The sequence below is a fragment of the Podarcis pityusensis genome, assembly GCF_964106645.2.
Source record: "Podarcis pityusensis genome assembly, chromosome: 2".
Classification (NCBI taxonomy): Eukaryota; Metazoa; Chordata; class Lepidosauria; order Squamata; family Lacertidae; genus Podarcis; species Podarcis pityusensis.
Genome location: NC_138029.1, coordinates 64,209,917 through 64,226,752, shown reverse-complemented (window position 1 = coordinate 64,226,752; position 16,836 = coordinate 64,209,917). Strand labels below are relative to the sequence as shown.

The window sequence follows — 16,836 nt, the reverse complement described above, 5'->3', positions numbered from 1 at the left end:
GCACTAAACCACAGTTTAGTGTGTTGTGCAGATGCGGCTGAAATATACTAAATGTCATCAGCCAGATTTTAAATATCCACCGGGCATTTGGCTATGGAGTTCTCAGCAGTTGCTGTTAGTGAGAATTGGGATGGTGGATTCAGTTCAGCTCAAATCTCTGTGAGCTGAACACAATAGTATATTGTTTATCAAAGACCTGTCTGCCACTTTTTGTAATATTTGTGTGTTTTTGTCTTTCAGACCCTACAGGCCTTGGGTTACCTAAAAACCAAAGGCCCGCCTAACTCTATGGCCATGTGCAAGAGCATAAAAAATGGAGTTGTGATATACGCATGTGAGTCTGCATGTACAGATAAAAGCCTCCTTGTGCTCCTGGACACTATTCACATTTATCTGTGTACATGGAATACATGTACACTTGGATGCTTGAGCTAACAGCAGCTTTAGCAGGATTTTCTGAAGACGTATGGAAGATACTGCCAAGGAGTGACAGTGGCCCAGTATTATGGGGGAAACCACTGGAAATAACTACCTGGGTCTCCCTCTCACTCACTCAGCATTTGGATGAATAACTCTTTCTGACCTCAAGGATTCAACTGCCATGGATCCACTATCAGATTCCAGTGGCAAACACTGGCAGCCCTGTGTCAACAGAACCTATATCTAGCTGATTCCCCCTGTGATGTGACAGCTTTACATTTACAGCATCTGAATTTGGTGGCAGCGGAAACATTCTATGTGCAAAATGACTTTTGCAGAGCAGCTGTTGTGGCCAATGCCTGGACAGGTTACAGACACTGAATTTTTGCAAGGGGGTAGGGAGAAGGAGAAATCCAATCCCTGTATAGTGTATAGGAAGTAAAATATACTTTTCCCATGCTGAATATATATTTTTTAATTTGCATGTCGAGTCCAGTGGTTTAGCCCAAGGAAACATTATGCTTCCACTGAGTCGTGCTGTTCAGCGTGGTTAAAATTAGTATTTGTTTGTGTATTGCGCCACATACTCAGTTTATACATATACCTTAACTTACCCTCCTCTTAGTATTGGCAGCTTCCTGCATTGTTTTCCTGAGCCTGAAACTCTGTTCCTGTCTCTTTTCGATCCCACAGTATGAAATCGAACCCATTAGTCTCAATGTAAATGTGGTCTGCAAACAGGCTAGCAGGTGTTGCTGCACAGCTTCTCTCTCTCAACTCTTGAAGACAGCTTGCTGGACTAGATGGACTTCCAGTCTGATCTAGCAAGGCAGTTTTTAAATGATTCCTGATGGACTGGATGTGCTAACGAGAATAGCTAATCTTTGGCTGCAATCCACTTTCCTTGGCGTAAGTCCACTTGAGGCCAGTGGGATTCACTCCAGAATAAGGTTGTGCTGTAAATGTGGTAGTTTAGTAAAAAAAACGAAGAAGAGTTGCACTCCTGGTGCAGGGCAATAGTGACCAGCAAAGGCTTTTGAGGAATATGTGTTGCATAAAATCAAAGTTTAAAAACTCTGCTATAAGTGGTACTGCTGATGTTACCACTGTTTTACATGAGTCGGAAGGAATCACAGCTGTGTGGCCACCAATTGCATGTGTTGTGGTCAGCTGTGTTACTCTTAAAAGAGCATTGATGGCATAATGGAACAGCTTGGATGCAATTGGGGCTCAGCTTTCTATAGGCATTCTGCACACTGGCTCGATATATGGTTTCTTCCCCAATCTCCTCCTCGCACGGAGGCTGGTTTCTCCAACAAAGCAGCAGCATCCTTGTGGAAGTGGCGAGGCTTCATTTTAAGATGGGAGGGACCTTTGAATGTGAATGAGTGAAAGATGAAATACAGGGAAGTGATGGTTGTTGCTTTTTAAGAGACAAATTAATTATGAGGGTGCACCATACGGTGAATAGGTAGGATGAAAAAGAAAATAAGTGCATATAGAAAGTGGCTGAGGCAGAGTCTGTAAAACCTGCAAAGACTTTGGTCAGTAAGGTTTCCACTGTTCACTGTTCCTCAGCATGATAATCCCTAAGGAAACAAAGGTGCCCTTTATTTTGACATTTCTGTAAAACCTACACTTGTTTCAACCACAGATTGCTTTAAAAAAAAAAAACTGTTTTGAAATGCTGATCCAGCTAACCTAATTGTCATAAACATTTCTTTCAAAGTGTGCTATGCAAGAGGTGGTACAAATGGCTTGTTACATGCTGCTGTAATAACTGGAATACTCCAACGTAGGGGTGTATCAGGGGTTGGCCAGGTTGGCCCTTGCCAAGGCTGCAGGCCCAGGGTGGCACCAAAATCGTGCCCCTCCACTCTGGCGCTCTGCCCATTGGCACGCTCCCTGGGCTGCCACTCCACTGCTTTGGGTGGCTGGACAAGGTGCACAGACTGCTCTGGGCACCTCGGCAGGCCCCCGGTATGAGCTTGGAGGGAAGAAAGACATGAGTTGCAAGAGGAGCGAAAAGGAAGGAAGCAGAAGAGGAAGCAGTGAGTGGAGGGTGGAAGAAAGTCGGGTAGGCAAACAGAGAGATCAGTGGAGGAGGTGGTGGTAGGGAAGCTGAGCAAAGTGGACTTGACCCTGATGGCCACAAAGGAAGTCAGTAGTGGAGCGTGAAAGGCAAACTCTTTGAGTTTCTGGTCCATGGTATCTCCTGGCTTCAGAGGGGCCAATAGAGTTCCTTGCCAGGGGTGCCCGGGAACTTAGGTATGCCTCTGCTCAGATGGTTAATGCCATCAAACTCGGCAGGGAAAACTCTTTCCTTGGGAAGTAACCATAAAGGATGGTCCTTTTTTCTTGTCCTCACAGAGGGAAAGAATAACAATTTACAAAATGTTACATTGCAAGATCAATGCATACCACCCCAAAAACAGATGTTATGGCGGGGGCACTTGTAACCCCCCTTTTCTTTCTGTCATAGGAAAGAAAGAGGTGAAGGAAAGCCTGATTAGAATTTACTGTACACATCACTCTAAATAGTAACACCTAGTATTTTTGCTTGTCGATCTTCCTATTGTATAAATGTTAGAGACATTTTGTTTCGGCAAAATGATATTAATTATATATATTAATTTTATTCTATTCCTAATAAAGTGTGATTTCCCCCCTCCCCTCCTGTGATCTACAGTCCCTGGAGTGTTATGTCGAAGTGAAATGTGTCTTTGTGCTATCCGGAGCTATTTATTAGATGCCTTTTGGATTGCCATAAATGAAAAGAGGATGAGTGTCAGGGTGCTGGATATTTCCCTTCATCATCTGTAAGAAATAATTCCCTGCACATCATAGATGGGGAGCCAGTAGTCCTCTGGATGTTAGATCCATTAGCACCAAGCAATATGGGCTATGGGATCAGGGGTGATGGGAGTTGTAGTTCAGCCACTGGTTAGCTACCCCTGATCCACAGTGCAAAAAGTGAAAGAGAAAATCCAAGTTCTCTCTCTCTCTCTCTCTCTCTCTCTCTCTCTCTCTCTCTCTCTCTGTGTGTGTGTGTGTGTGTGTTGTGTGCTTGTGTGTTTTATCTTCTCTTTGAATCTATATTTACATGATGAAGTGAACACCAAGGGGAAACTGCCTCAACCAGGGCATCTGGATACAGAATGGATTCAGGATGTCAGATTCTAATGCTATAACACAGTTTTGCAGTGGGGAAGCTGGTTTCTTTTCTTTAACAGGGGCAGTTTTTAGTATGGTAACACAGAGCAAAAAAGGATGAGCTCTAACCAGAAACCCTTTCTGTTCCATTTTCACCTAAATAGCAAACTCATTAGGTTGCCTTAAGCAAGCCTCTCTCTGTGTATGGGAAGAATACTGACGCAGCTTAGAGTTGTCATAAAGGATCATTGTGTGAATGGCTTCCGTACCCTCTAAAGGCACCCTATAAATTGGGGTGCCTAACCTGTGGCCCTCCAAATGCTGCTGAACCACAGTTTCCATAATCCCTGAGCACTGTCTGTGCTGCCTGGGATGGATGTGGAGGGCCTTGGCTTAGTGAGAATGCTAGTGGCTGTATAGACAAGCTCCCGTTTTGTTAAGACTGTAACCTAGCTAGAGGATTCAAATTCTCCAAGGAACACACATCTTGTATTGCCACCAGATCTGCACCCTTGCTTAAAGGAGAGTCTCTCACAAGTTGCATTGAGTGCTTGCTGTTTTTTTAATTATTATTATTATTATTAGGCAGTTTTTCATACACTGGGTGGGTGTGGAAGCAAAAGAGGCTAGGATCGTGGGGCTGATCAGAAAGACTGCATCTCTGCAAAGTTGAGTTGTGGGGCAGCACGAATGCACTAGAAGAGCTGCTCCACTGTCCCTTCGCAGCCTTGGGCTAGGTCCACCCTTTGGGAGCTTTCAGACCCAACCTTCATACTGATGCATCATCTTGTCCCCAGATCCCTCTCTCCTGTCATCCACACTCGGAGGAAGCAGTGCCATCTTTGAGAAACTTCAGTCAGCATAACCTCTCAGCCTGGGAGGGTCTGTTCAGTTTGCTGTGGAAGGGAGGTGGGCTGTGCTTTATCCAGAGCTATCCAAAATGGGGATCCCATCTGTTAGCAAAAGATCTGCCCATCCCTAACAGGAGCAGTGTGAGTTGGGTTCTTATACCAAAGGGTTGCAAATAAAGATCTCTAAGACCTGACAGTGATGTGAACCAGAGGCAACCAATATGATGTTTTCTAGATCTTGTTGGGATATGACTCCTATCATTCTTGATCATTAGCCATGCCTGATGGGACTGGTGGAAGTTTTAGTCCCAACAAGCGCTGGAGAGCACCGTGTTGGCTGCCCTGGCGGAAGCACTAGTCTGTGAAAGCTTATGCCACCATAAATTGGCATAATTGAGTTCTATAGATAGAAGTGAGTGTGGTTTGACTTATAAAGCCTGATGGCTAAAGACTGCTGAATATATATTTGTATATAAATATGTTAACAAAGAGTGGGGAAAGAGGTCCCTCCCATGCTTTTAATGTCGTAGTATCAAAACCAAAAGACTACTTTGTGTGTTGTAATATACAGTGATACCTTGGTTCTTAAATGCCTTGGTTCTCAAACGCCGAAAACCCGGAAGTAAGTGTTCTGGTTTTCGAACAATTTTTGGAAGCCAAACATCCGATGCGGCTGTCGGCTATTGTTTCCTGCACCAATCAGAAGCAGAGCCTTTCTTTTCAAACATTTCAGAAGTCAAACAGACTTCTGGAATGGATTAAGTTTGGCACTTTGTTTTTGCTATTTATTTTGCGTTTTTGTTTTTGAAGCTTTTTTGGTTAATTTGGTTTGTGACTGTGTGGAACCCAGTTCAGCTATGGATTGATTGATTGATTGATTGATTGATTGATTGTGTGACTATGGAAATGGATAAAAGCCCCCCATCCAAACAATGACTAGCATCAGAGTGCAGGTAAAAAAAAATTAATTTTAATTTTTATCACCTATAAGACTGTCTTACTTATTTTATAGTACAGTAATTGATTATTGCTTTCATTTTATGGATCAGTGGTCTCGTTAGATAGTAAAATTCACATTAAATTGCTGTTTTAGGGGTTGTTTTTAAAAGTCTGGAACAGATTAATGCATCTTGCATTACTTTCTATGGGAAAGCGCGCCTTTGGAACGGACTTCCGGAACGGATTAAGTTTGAGAACCAAGGTACCACTGTACTCAGCTTTGATCACAGAATTGTAGAGTTGGAAGGGACCCCAAGGGTTGTCTTCGTCAACCTCCCTGCAATGCTACCAATGTGCTATGGTGGGCTCAAAGTTGGAGTGATGGCAGGGAGAGATCCCACTTACAACATGGTAGGAGCGAAGCCTAGAGAGGTACTGGAAAGCTGAGGCCCACTTTCTCTTCCAAAGTGTGTTTGGAAAAATAGGTCAGTCGAGGAAGGGCTGCAGTCTGATTTTGAATAAACTAGTACATATTTAACATTATTTCTTAACCTTTTGCTTTTGGTCAAAGGAAGTTCAGTTTCTTTTTCTGTGATTTGAGGATTAAATGTCTGGTTCTGGATAAAGCAACAGGTCTCCCCACCCCCACCCCTCCCATCTTATTTCTCTACATCTACATGACCTCTAGCCCATTGACAGGTTCTGCTGCTCTCTCATGTATTTCAGGATGTCGCTCTTCACAGTGCCAATGTTGGTCCTGTGTGCCCACCTCATCACAGGCTTCCCGTCTGGACCAACCAAAAACTTCTCAAAGTTCCACTTGATATCGTGGACCTTCAGCGGTTCCCAAAAAAGTTTCTTGGGGTCACCAAAGCTTTCTAAAGGAGGCGGGCAGGAGTTCTACCAGAGAGAGAAAGAAAAGCATTATTTACTTTGCTGTTGTTAGAAATGGAGACCATTTGAGAGAAGGTGCTTTAAGAAGTATAAAAACAAGCTTTTCGTCATTGCTGTAGTGGTGTAGGGGAGATGTAGGCAACTGTGAACAGGAAGAGAGGAGTCTGAAATGTACTATATTTTTTGCTCTATAAGACTCACTTTTTCCCTCCTAAAAAGTAAGGGGAAATGTGTGTGCGTCTTATGGAGCGAATGCAGGCTGCACAGCTATCCCAGAAGCCAGAAGAGCAAGAGGGATTGCTGCTTTCACTGTGCAGCGATCCCTCTTGCTGTTCTGGCTTCTGAGATTCAGAATATTTTTTTCTTGTTTTCCTCCTCCAAAAACTAGGTGCGTCTTGTGGTCTAGTGCGTCTTATAGAGCGAAAAATACGGTACTTCCTGACAGTGACTTTTGAGCCTAATAAAGGGCCAAACTACCCTATCCGCAAGTGGATAATGATGCTGCAACCTGTTTTGTTCTTAAATGAATACCATTCAGGAGGGAAGAAGGCGCTTAACCCCTCCTCACCAGCTGCTTTTCTGCTTAAAATTTCTCCCCCTCCCAGCTGCTTTTTTCTCTCTGCCACGTTCCACATAGGTGCTTGCCTATCTAAAAACTTGTAATTTTCTTGGCAGCCTCACCCCTGGCATTTGCTTAAAGAGAACTTACTTTCTTGGGTCCCGAGTTACATTTCCATTAATGGGAGGGCCATGATCTATTTATGGGAGGGACCTATGTCCATTGGATACCCACACTGGCAGAAGAGGGAGAGAAAGGGAGGCACGTCTCACTGATTTCCCCTTATGGACCCCTGCTCCATCTCTTAAGCTCTTTTATAGGAGACCCCAGTCCTGATTATAAGAACCCTGCTGAATCAGGCCAAAGGCAATTCAGTGTCCTTGTTCTCACAGTGGTCAACCGTTGGAGAAGATTTAGTGGGGGCACAAGGGGAAAGGAATAAATTGATTAGAAATTGCCCCCCCCCTTCTGTCAGTGGGAGCATCATCGGAGCGGAGTTCTGTTTGCGGAATCCTTAGCTCCAAGCTATTTCCCTTAATGAGCCAGGATGAGACGTGGTAGAGGTTCAAAGGAGCCGATACAAACCTTCAAGAAGGTGTAGATTCTCTGTTCTTTATCCCCATTCACATCTCCTTTCTGAAAGAGCTGGAAATTTGGGACAAAACCTCCTCCAGGCCTGACGTATCTGGAACAGAAGGAGCAAGTTTAACCAGCTCTTTTTCAGAGAGGCTACAACAAGGAAAAGTTTCTACTCTGTTCAGAGGACAGCCTCCTGGCCCCTGCTCAGAATCTATTAGGCACAGTCCCTGCTGCCCAGCCATAAATATCCTTTCCATTCCCTGCTCCCACGCAATCACTATTTCCAAGGAAGTGTAGGTAAGTTCCCTTGAGATCAAAGAGTGTTGCCTGCCCCACCTTCTTGCCAGAAGGAGAAGAGAAGTGAAAATTAGCAATACAGTGGTACCTCGGGTTAAGTACTTAATTCGTTCTGGAGGTCCGTTCTTAACCTGAAACTATTCTTAACCTGAAGCACCACTTTAGCTAATGGGGCCTCCTGCAGCTGCCGCGCTGCCGGAGCACGATTTCTGTTCTCATCCTGAAGCAAAGTTCTTAACCTGAAGCACTATTTCTGGGTTAGCGGAGTCTGTAACCTGAAGCGTATGTAACCCGAGGTACCACTGTACATGCATGTGAGTCTGCTCTGGGGTACATGGTAGAGCCACAGGAGAAGGAGATAGTGAGCAACTGTAAGCATTAAAGACAAGAGGCTTTCTAAATTAGCCAGTTGTGCAGTGTAGAGTTACCTGGTATAACCATCAAGTCATGCAGTAGGTGTACTCACCTCAGTCCTGGAAGGATTTCTGCGTTCGTGCCAGGTTCTTGTTTTCCAAATTGATTGCATGGGAAACCTAGGACAACCAGTCCATGATTTCGCAGCTCATTCTGTAGTGCATTCAGTTCTGCAACATAATCACCAACAGAGCAAAATCCCAATTCAGACTCTAATTGAATTGCCACAGTCCCTGCATTCCGCTGCAATTTCAGCTACACCAAATACCTGCCATTTGAGGGTCACACTTCTGATGGTGACAGCTTATGCCACAATAAAAATGGTTACCATTTAAGGTGCCAAAAGAATTAATACTATTGGCTATCCCTCTAGAAGTCACCTGCAGGACTTAGCTCAATAAAATACTTGGCTCAAAGCATACTTATGTGACGGAGCCATCCTAAAGTCAACAAGAGGCAGCGTGGCATCTCTGAACATTGCGTTGTGGAGATGAACCTCCAAGAATGGTCCATTTGGTCCACCATGCTGTTCTCACAGTCGCCAACCAGATACCCATAGAACTGAGAAAGCAGGACCAATGCACAATAACACTCTCCCCTCCTTATGCTTCTGGCAACTAGTATTCAGCAGGCAGTATCACTGCTGACCATCAAGACAGAACACCGCCATCATGACTAGTAGCTACTGATAGCCTTCTCCTCCATGAATTTGCCCGATCCTCTTTTAAAGCATCCAGGTTGGTAGCAATTGCTGCATAAATTAATGATGCGCTGAAGGAGTAATTTATCTGTCCTGAATCTCCCAAGGGAAAGGCAAATCTGCCTAAGTGTAGATATGCCTGGGTTGAGCCTCGGAACCTGTGCTTAGGCCAGATCTCATCTGCTGCACGTGACACAATAATAAAGAGGAAAGTATCACAGAACAGATTATTTCCATCCCTACCAAATAATCTTAGCTAGTCTTCATGCTTCTGGGCTTAAGAGACAGGCTCTCTCAGCTTCTGACATTGCTGGAAGTCTAGTGCCTCTTATTGAAAGTATCCACCACTAGGGCATGTGCTGCTAGCTAGGCTTCTCTTCCTAGCTGAGAATCTTACCAAGGTACTGCATTGTGAGTCCTCAGTAGGTGGCCACATTGACAAAGAGGACCATCCTCCCCGAGTACTGCTGGAAAGGGATGTACTCATCACCGTTTATGGTGAGAGCCCCATAGTCGTAGATTGTTCCTGCTTTCGTGTTGTAGCAGTCCACCTGGAGGGAAACAAGAGAGACTCTACCTGAAGAAGGATAAGGAGGTGAAAGAAGATACTCTGGAATGCAGATCTGCACCAGGGCTTTTCTAAGAGCTGCTTTGACAGCTCATATACATTTCCACAAGTGTACCCGGATGCCCATACCATGGAAGGAGATCGGACCACAACAGGGGAGGGGGACCTCAGGCCAAATGTTCCATGCAGGTCTTTTTACCTAGCCTTCGGGACTCTACTGGTCTTGCTTCGCCTTATCCTGGAGTGTTTCTGCCTGGCTAAACTGTGCCCTAGAATTCTGAAAACAACTCTCGATTGCCTAGCTAGAGGGGGATGTGTGAGCATGTGCAGAATGCAGCCTACTGTGCAAAGATTATATTGGTTGTCCCTCCCACTTTGGGCTCTTGCCCTGCTCTCCTCTGGCATGTGGCCTCTGGCAAATTGCCCAGAAGAGAATGCAGCCTGAAGTGGCCAAAGATTCCCTACCTCTAGAGTAGTATGAGAACCAGTCATCCCACACAGTCTAAATGGGTGGCAGTGAGCTCTTCAGTGACTTCCAGCTTAGCTCTACAATACAAAACACTGCAGGGCTGACAACAGCACCTCTGTCTGCAGGGACTCGGGAACATCAGGGCTGGCCCAGATTTCCCCTGTGCATGGAAGAGAGTCTGCCTGTGTCTGCCCCTTCCCAAGCTCAGCGAATGCACAATGGCTCGGGTGCAAATGCCCAGTGTGTCTGATGTAGAGATAAGAGAAGCCATCCCTGCTGAACTCCCCCTTCTTCAGAGCTGGCAAAAAGGCACAGGAGCATCTTCCAAGCAGAGGTGTTGACAAACCTATGAATGTATTTAGAGGAAGTGTATAATGAAAGATGAAATAAATACAGTAGGGTGGGCACACCCTTCTGGTGCTGGGCACTGAAAATATATTCCATCCTCAGTGGTGAAGAAGGGAAGAGCTAAAGTTTAGTGGTAGAACACCTGTTTTGCAGGTCCTGGGCTCACTTCCTGGCATCTCTGAGTAGGGCTGGGTAAAATCCTGGGCTGAAACTCTCGAGAGCTGTGCTGCCAGTCATACATGCCAACTTCCTGGGGCCCTGGGTGCCCATGAAGGGGCCAGGCACCCACAAATTTCAGTGCCAGGGCCAGGCACACTGCATGACAGCCACAGCTCTGGGCACCCAAGCTGGCACTCCTGCTCCAATCAATACAGGTCTGGACCGATATAAAGCAATGTCCTATGTCAGAGCAGTTTATAATTGGTGACTGAAGAACTGCCCCCACCACTTATCTCTTGATGGTCACCTAGAAACACATGGTTACTAGGCTCTGATCGGTACGCTTCATTTCCTCTGAACTTCTGGTTCACTGCAGGAGAGAGGAAATCTATTTGCATCAGACGCCACAGATCAAGCACTGCTAAAGCTGTTTTGCTTTTCCACTTTGCAGGGACAGGTGCTGGATGACAGAGACGGGTCCCCTTGACTGCAGGCCAACCCAGATTTGTTCCCATTCGAAGTTTTGTTCCAAGTCAAGTCCTGGATTACAGCCGTGGGATAGGAAGGGGAATGTTAACTGTGGAGGGGGATTAACACTTGTGTACGTCTTTTGGCTCTAAACAAACCAAAGGCACATCACACAAAAAATACGAAGACACAGAACAAGAGGAGTCAGTTTCTGAGACCAGTTATTAAGTAGCGGTAGAAGGTACAAAGGTAAAAATAGCATTGGCCAGCGAACCCACAAAAGATGGACAAATATTTCAACCGTTGTAAACAGCTGAAATACAGACCACAGGAATGAAAAGCTTGGAGAAGCACTGTCATTTCCTTGGCTTTTAAAGATAGCCTTGAGAGGGCAGGGGTATATGGAAGCATTTGGCAAGCCGTTTCTCCATCAAATGCTGTGGATTGCAAATCCCATCAGTCTGCACAGTAGATTGCTGTAACGGGAACAGGACAGGAACAGTCTACCTAGGCTAGATGTATTTGTGACTGGGAGCAACAGGTTTGGAAGCTCTTCTCTTTCCTTCCCATAATAAAAGTGACGATGTCTTTGTGCCTCTGCAGCACCATCCAATGTGTTTGCTCTGCCGGAAGCCCCACTGAATCCAATGCAGCCTGTCTCCTAGCAAGTATGCTTGGCATGGGCCCCAATGGGCATCTTGTACAGCAAGCATGAGGCAACTTTGGCCCTGCAGTTGCTGATGGACTGCAACTTCCATTGGCCTTGATACTGGCCGCGCTGGCCGGGGTTGATGGGAGATGTAGTGCAACAACATCTGGAGGGCCAAAGTCTCCCCACCCCGCCTCACAGCTGCTGTTCTGGAGAGAAATGGAAACATATAATCATGGAGTTGGAAGGGGTCCCGAGGGTCATCTAGTCCAACCCCCTGCAATGCTGGAATATTTTGCTTACAGGGCTTGAACCTACAACCCTGAGATTAAGAGTCTCGTGCTCTACCAGCTGAGCTAGGAATGGTGATTTAATATTTTCACACCACTTGTTTTTGCACTTAGGTAATGCTTCCCCTCCATCTTTCTGTGACCCATACAAGTTGGTCTTGTGCATCGGTGCAGGTATGAGCAGAAACTGCTTTAAATGGACCAGCAACAAAGTGGCTATTGTGCTTCCCCTTTTTAGGCAGATTATATGTGGCTTTCTTATTCATAATAAGATGTCACTGAGGTTTTTCTCACATCTCTGCCACACTATCTGCCTGTGCAGATAGCCCTGGGAGTAAACAAGTCACATGGGACCTATCCTATCTTGCCTAACCTTGTCCTTTGGACTGATGACATTGGTGCACGAGTCGCATCCATCTCCCGTGCTTTAGACAGCAGCTCCCCCTTTCCCTGCTCGAGATTAAAGTTCCGTGCTACAGAGGATCCACCTGACCTGCAGCACTATATCTCCGGGTTCCTCTCCTGCCCTAGGAGGGATTCAGATATCAGTTAGGAGTTGGGGGATGAGATTCACATTGGGTCCTTTGCAACCATAGTGTCATTTATCATCGCAGCTATCCTGTGAGGTTGATCTTCTGAGGTTCACAATAAGACAAATGGGTATTTATAGCATTCCTGGCAAGAACCTAAGGATGTAAGAAGGACCCTGCTGGATTGGACAAAGGACCATGGCTCTGTGGCAGAACACCTGCTGTACCATGAAGAAGGTCTCTGGTTCAATCCCTGGCATCTCCAGGTAGAATAAAATAATTTTATTATTTGTACCCCACCCATCTGACCAGGTTGGGAATACACACACACAACCGCATTTGAAATTCTGGAGATCTGCTGCCAGTCAGAGTAGACAATGCTGAACTAGATGGACCAGTGGTCGAACTCAGTATAAGGCAGGCCCCTAGGTTTATGCTCCTCTGGCCCATCTAGTCAGTGGCGTAGCGTGGGTTCTCAGCACCCGGGGCAAGGCAAGTAATTTGCGCCCCCTAACCCGGGGCAAGGCAAGTAATTTGCGCCCCCTAACCCGTGGATTTTAGCACTCGAGTCTCTTCCGCACCCCCTCCAGATGTTGCGCCAGGTGCAGCAGGCCCCCCTGCACCCCCCACGCTACGCCACTGCTCCCACCACAAGTCTTCAGGACAGCCATCCGAAGGCTGGCGCGGGGAGAAGGTCTCTCCGCCCCACCTCCAGGCTTCGGAGCAGCCTTCCGAAGGCTGGCACGGGGAGAAGGTCTCTCCGCCCCACCGCCAGGCTTCGGAGCATCCTTCCGAAGGCTGGCGCGGGGAGAAGGTCTCTCCGCCCTACCGCCAGGCTTCGGAGCAGCCATCCGAAGGCTGGCGCGGGGAGAAGGTCTCTCCGCCCCACCGCCAGGCTTCGGAGGAGCCTTCCGAAGGCTGGCGGTGGGGCGGAGAAACCTCCTCCCGCCGCCAGGCTTCGGAGCAGCCTTCCGAAGGCTGGCGGTGGGGCGGAGAGCCCTCCTCCCGCCCCCAGCCTTCGGAGCAGCCTTCCGAAGCCTGGCGGCGGGAGGAGGTCTCTCCGCCCCACCGCCAGGCTTCGGAGCAGCCTTCCGAAGGCTGGTGCGGGGAGAAGGTCTCTCCGCCTCACCGCCAGGCTTCGGAGCAGCCTTCCGAAGGCTGGCGCGGGGAGGAGGTCTCTCCGCCCCACCGCCAGCCTTCGGAGGAGGTCCGAGGACAGTGGGGTTCCTGCTTCCTCCAGGAGGGCCGGCCAAATGCGCCCCCCCCAAATGTTGCGCCCGGTGCGGCCGGCACCCCTGGCACCCCCCACGCTACGCCACTGCATCTAGTCCAGCATTCTGTTTTCGTGGTGGGCAGCCTGCTGCCTTTGGGAATGCCACAATCGGAACGTGAACCTCCATAGCCCTCTCCTGTTCATGTCCCTCAGCAACTGGCATTCAGACGCATGCTGCCTCTGATACTGGACATCAGATATAGCCGTCGTAACTAGTAGTCGCTGATAGGATCAGCCTCCGTGGAGGTGTCTTATCGTGTAAAGCGCTTGCCCAGCAGCATCCAGGTCAAAATTCACAAGATCACACTGATATAATCATCCTGGAAAACGTGAAATTTCTGTTCAGAAACTAGCTGAGCAAGACAGAGAAACAGCCTGCCAGCTCCCATGCCTGGGAAGAAGGGGGACAGCGCAGGGACAGGCTGATCATAAAATGCGCTCCATTCCTTTCACCACTTGATAAGAAGCAGCGAGTTTACACAGCTAAAAGAAGCACTCCCTTTGTCCTCTGACAATGCCCACAACAATATAGGCTCAAATACATACCTTGATCTAGAGACACAGTTTCAAAGGCATTGTGGGAGAGGAGTTGAATATAAACTGGGATCTGCCATTCTGCTCATAATTTTGTGGTATGGAATCTCTGGTCCCTACGCAGGCCAGATCAGGTTGGTTCCCACTGGCTGCAGATTCATAAGGGGTGCTTGATGGTGCAGAGAGCATTATGTTATATAAATCACTAGGCAGCTGTTGCTTGTCCTCACCAAACCCTGCTGTCCGATACTGCCTGGTTTCAAACCAGGATACAAGAGCTGTCAGATCCCAGGTTATCTTCCTGTCTGAGCACCCACTGAATGGTACTGCAATATCTTACCTTCTGTTGTTCCTGTCCCAGATTTGGCTGAATTAAGCCAGCTAAGAGCAAGGGCAAAATCCACGTGTCCTTATGTCTGCCCCTCATGGTTGTGGCAGCCACGGGGACAAGGGGGGGTAAGCACCCTCCCTTTGCCTCCCCAGAGGGCTACTGCTTGCCGCAGGTGTCTCTCTGTCTCCGCCACTCAAACACGTTAGCACCTTCCAGCAAAAATGCTGCGATAAATAGGGTGAAGCAGAACGCTTCTGGCCAATCCTGGAACAGCAAGGACTTGTGGGCTGCTCCTGCAAATATTAACCGTGTAGGCTCTGCACTCGAGAATTCCTCGCAGATTGGTGTGCCATGTGCTGTCTTAGGGATGAGCTCACGTAAAATCCATCTTAGAGAGAATGTCCGTGACCAGAATTTGGACTAGAGAGAAGATTCAAGAATATAACATGTCCCCTGTTATCTGCTGGGAATTGTAGCTCTGTGACACACAAACCGCAGCTCCCGGGATGATTTGGGATGCACATAAATAAAGCTCTTAGGCTAAAATTCTATATCCACTTATCTGGAAGTAGCCTTGAACTCAGTAGAATTTACTTATGAGTAGGTATGCACAGGCCAGTTAATATCTCTGTATGTTCTTTTCTGCATTTAATTTCATTCTGGCTGACCTCCCTGCTCATAATTCATCTAATGATTTTGAAGATTTTGTACACTGTTCTCTTCCTAATGTTGCTATGTGCAATATGATTGATTCAAAATGGTATGAATGAAGATGAATGAATAGATTTTGTGGATCGCTGTGAGCTCCTTGCAAAGGTTACCAAATAGAAAAGCCCGTGGATGACTATCTTAAATAACTTAAAAGTGTGAGATGTGAAAGCAACATTTCTTGGAAGAAGACAGGGCAGTTGTGCCCATTTGCCTAGAAGCAGCCTGAGGTGGGACTGGAACATGATGGAAAAGGCCTTGCAATCTTGGTAAAGCTCAGTTGGTTAGAGCTTGGTGCTGATAATGCCAAGGTTGCAGGTTCGATCCCCGTATGGGACAGCTGCATATTCCTGCATTGCAGGGGGCTGGACTCGATGATCTTCAGGGTCCCTTCCAACTCTGCAATTCTATGACTCTATGAATTGAAAGCAGTCTCTACAGCTGACACGTCAGTCTAAAAGACTGAGCAGAGAGTATAGGAACTTGGGCTTGGGAGCGTGCAGGCAGCCAATGTTACTGGAATAGAATTGGTGTGATATGATCTTTTCACCTCGGTCCTGCCACCAGCTGGGCAGCCAAGTTCCACACTAAATGAAGCTTGACATAATAGTCCAGTCTTGAAAATCCAGCTCAGATTGCTGCAGCCAAGATATCCCTGTTCAAATAATTAATATGTTCGGATTACATAGTAGTTGGGCCACCCAGCAACATAAGCTGGTTGAAGGCACACTGTTCTACTGAGTCAACCTGTACCTTAAGCAATGTGAATGGCTTACCTTCTAGCAGTCCCTATAGGGCTGGGGCAACCCCAGAATAATGTCTAAAGCAGTCACAGCTTCTGTCTTGATTCTGGGGTGCCCCAATTTCTCCTGGCCAGCAGATGGGGGCTGCGAAAGCAACTCCTGGGGTGACAGCAGCATTAGGAAGGAGGCATGAGGGCTCCTTCTCAAAGCCTACTTAGCATTTACTAGGCTTTTGGGAAGAAATGGCAGCCTGCTATTTCTCTCTCTCTCTCTCTCTCTCTCTCTCTCTCTCACACACACACACACACACACACACACTGCACAGGAAAAGCGAGACCTTAACCTGTGGTGGCATATTATCAATATCAGTGCTTTTTTTCTGGGGGCGGGGAGACGCAGGGGGGACGCATACTCCTAAACATTTTGTGAATCTAAGTTTGGCCTCATTGAGGGGCAGTATTTCAATATGAGTAGGAAAATGAGAGTACCCCTAAACATTTTTCTAAGAAGGAAAGCACTGATCAGTATGGTGTGTTTCTTTGTTCTCTGTTCTTAACCTGAAGCACCACTTTAGCTAATGGGGCCTCCCGCTGCTGTTGTGCCACCAGAGCACAATTTCTGTTCTCATCCTGAAGCAAAGTTCTTACCCTGAAGCACTATTTCTGGGTTAGCGGAGTATGTAACCTGAAGTGTATGTAACCCGAGGTACCACTGTACTGCCTTGGCCTGTGGATCAGTGGAAGAGAGGTGGATCGCAGAGTAAATGGACACAGCAGATGGACTAGATTTCAGCAAAGTGTAATTTGGTGGGGCAACTCAACCAGTAGCTTTTGATAAGAGAATATCATATCAAAAGGTTATAAGTTTGCTGTGTTGGGGCTTAACTTTTAAAGCCCTGAACACAAGCTTGGCATCCAAATACATAAAGGAGTGTCTCTTTCCAGACCCCTTTCCTCGTGA

At 46.9% G+C, this 16,836-nt stretch overlaps 2 protein-coding genes across 8 annotated transcripts in view; one reads left to right on the top strand and one right to left on the bottom strand.

Moving 5' to 3' along the window:
• Window positions 1–11,411, top strand: part of TNIP1 (TNFAIP3 interacting protein 1) — a 61,593-nt gene extending 50,182 nt beyond the window's left edge. For 6 of the 7 annotated variants that reach the window (XM_080996027.1, XM_080996031.1, XM_080996028.1 and 3 more), the window contains one exon: window positions 241–3,091. In XM_080996027.1, the coding sequence (XP_080852153.1) occupies window positions 241–284 (44 nt within the window). In that variant the 3' untranslated portion in view covers window positions 285–3,091. Of the gene's footprint in view, window positions 1–240; window positions 3,092–10,801 lie in introns of those variants that run through there. The other variant, XR_013983145.1, reaches the window with a different exon arrangement.
• GPX3 (glutathione peroxidase 3) lies at window positions 4,117–14,647 on the bottom strand. Its single transcript, XM_080996043.1, has 5 exons — window positions 14,435–14,647; window positions 9,204–9,357; window positions 8,159–8,276; window positions 7,402–7,501; window positions 4,117–6,263 (listed from the first exon to the last, which is right to left on the bottom strand). Exons 1-5 carry the CDS (start codon window positions 14,519–14,521, stop codon window positions 6,048–6,050), a joined length of 675 nt encoding a protein of 224 aa, XP_080852169.1. The 5' UTR covers window positions 14,522–14,647; the 3' UTR covers window positions 4,117–6,047.
• Between the last annotated feature and the right edge of the window lie 2,189 nt (window positions 14,648–16,836).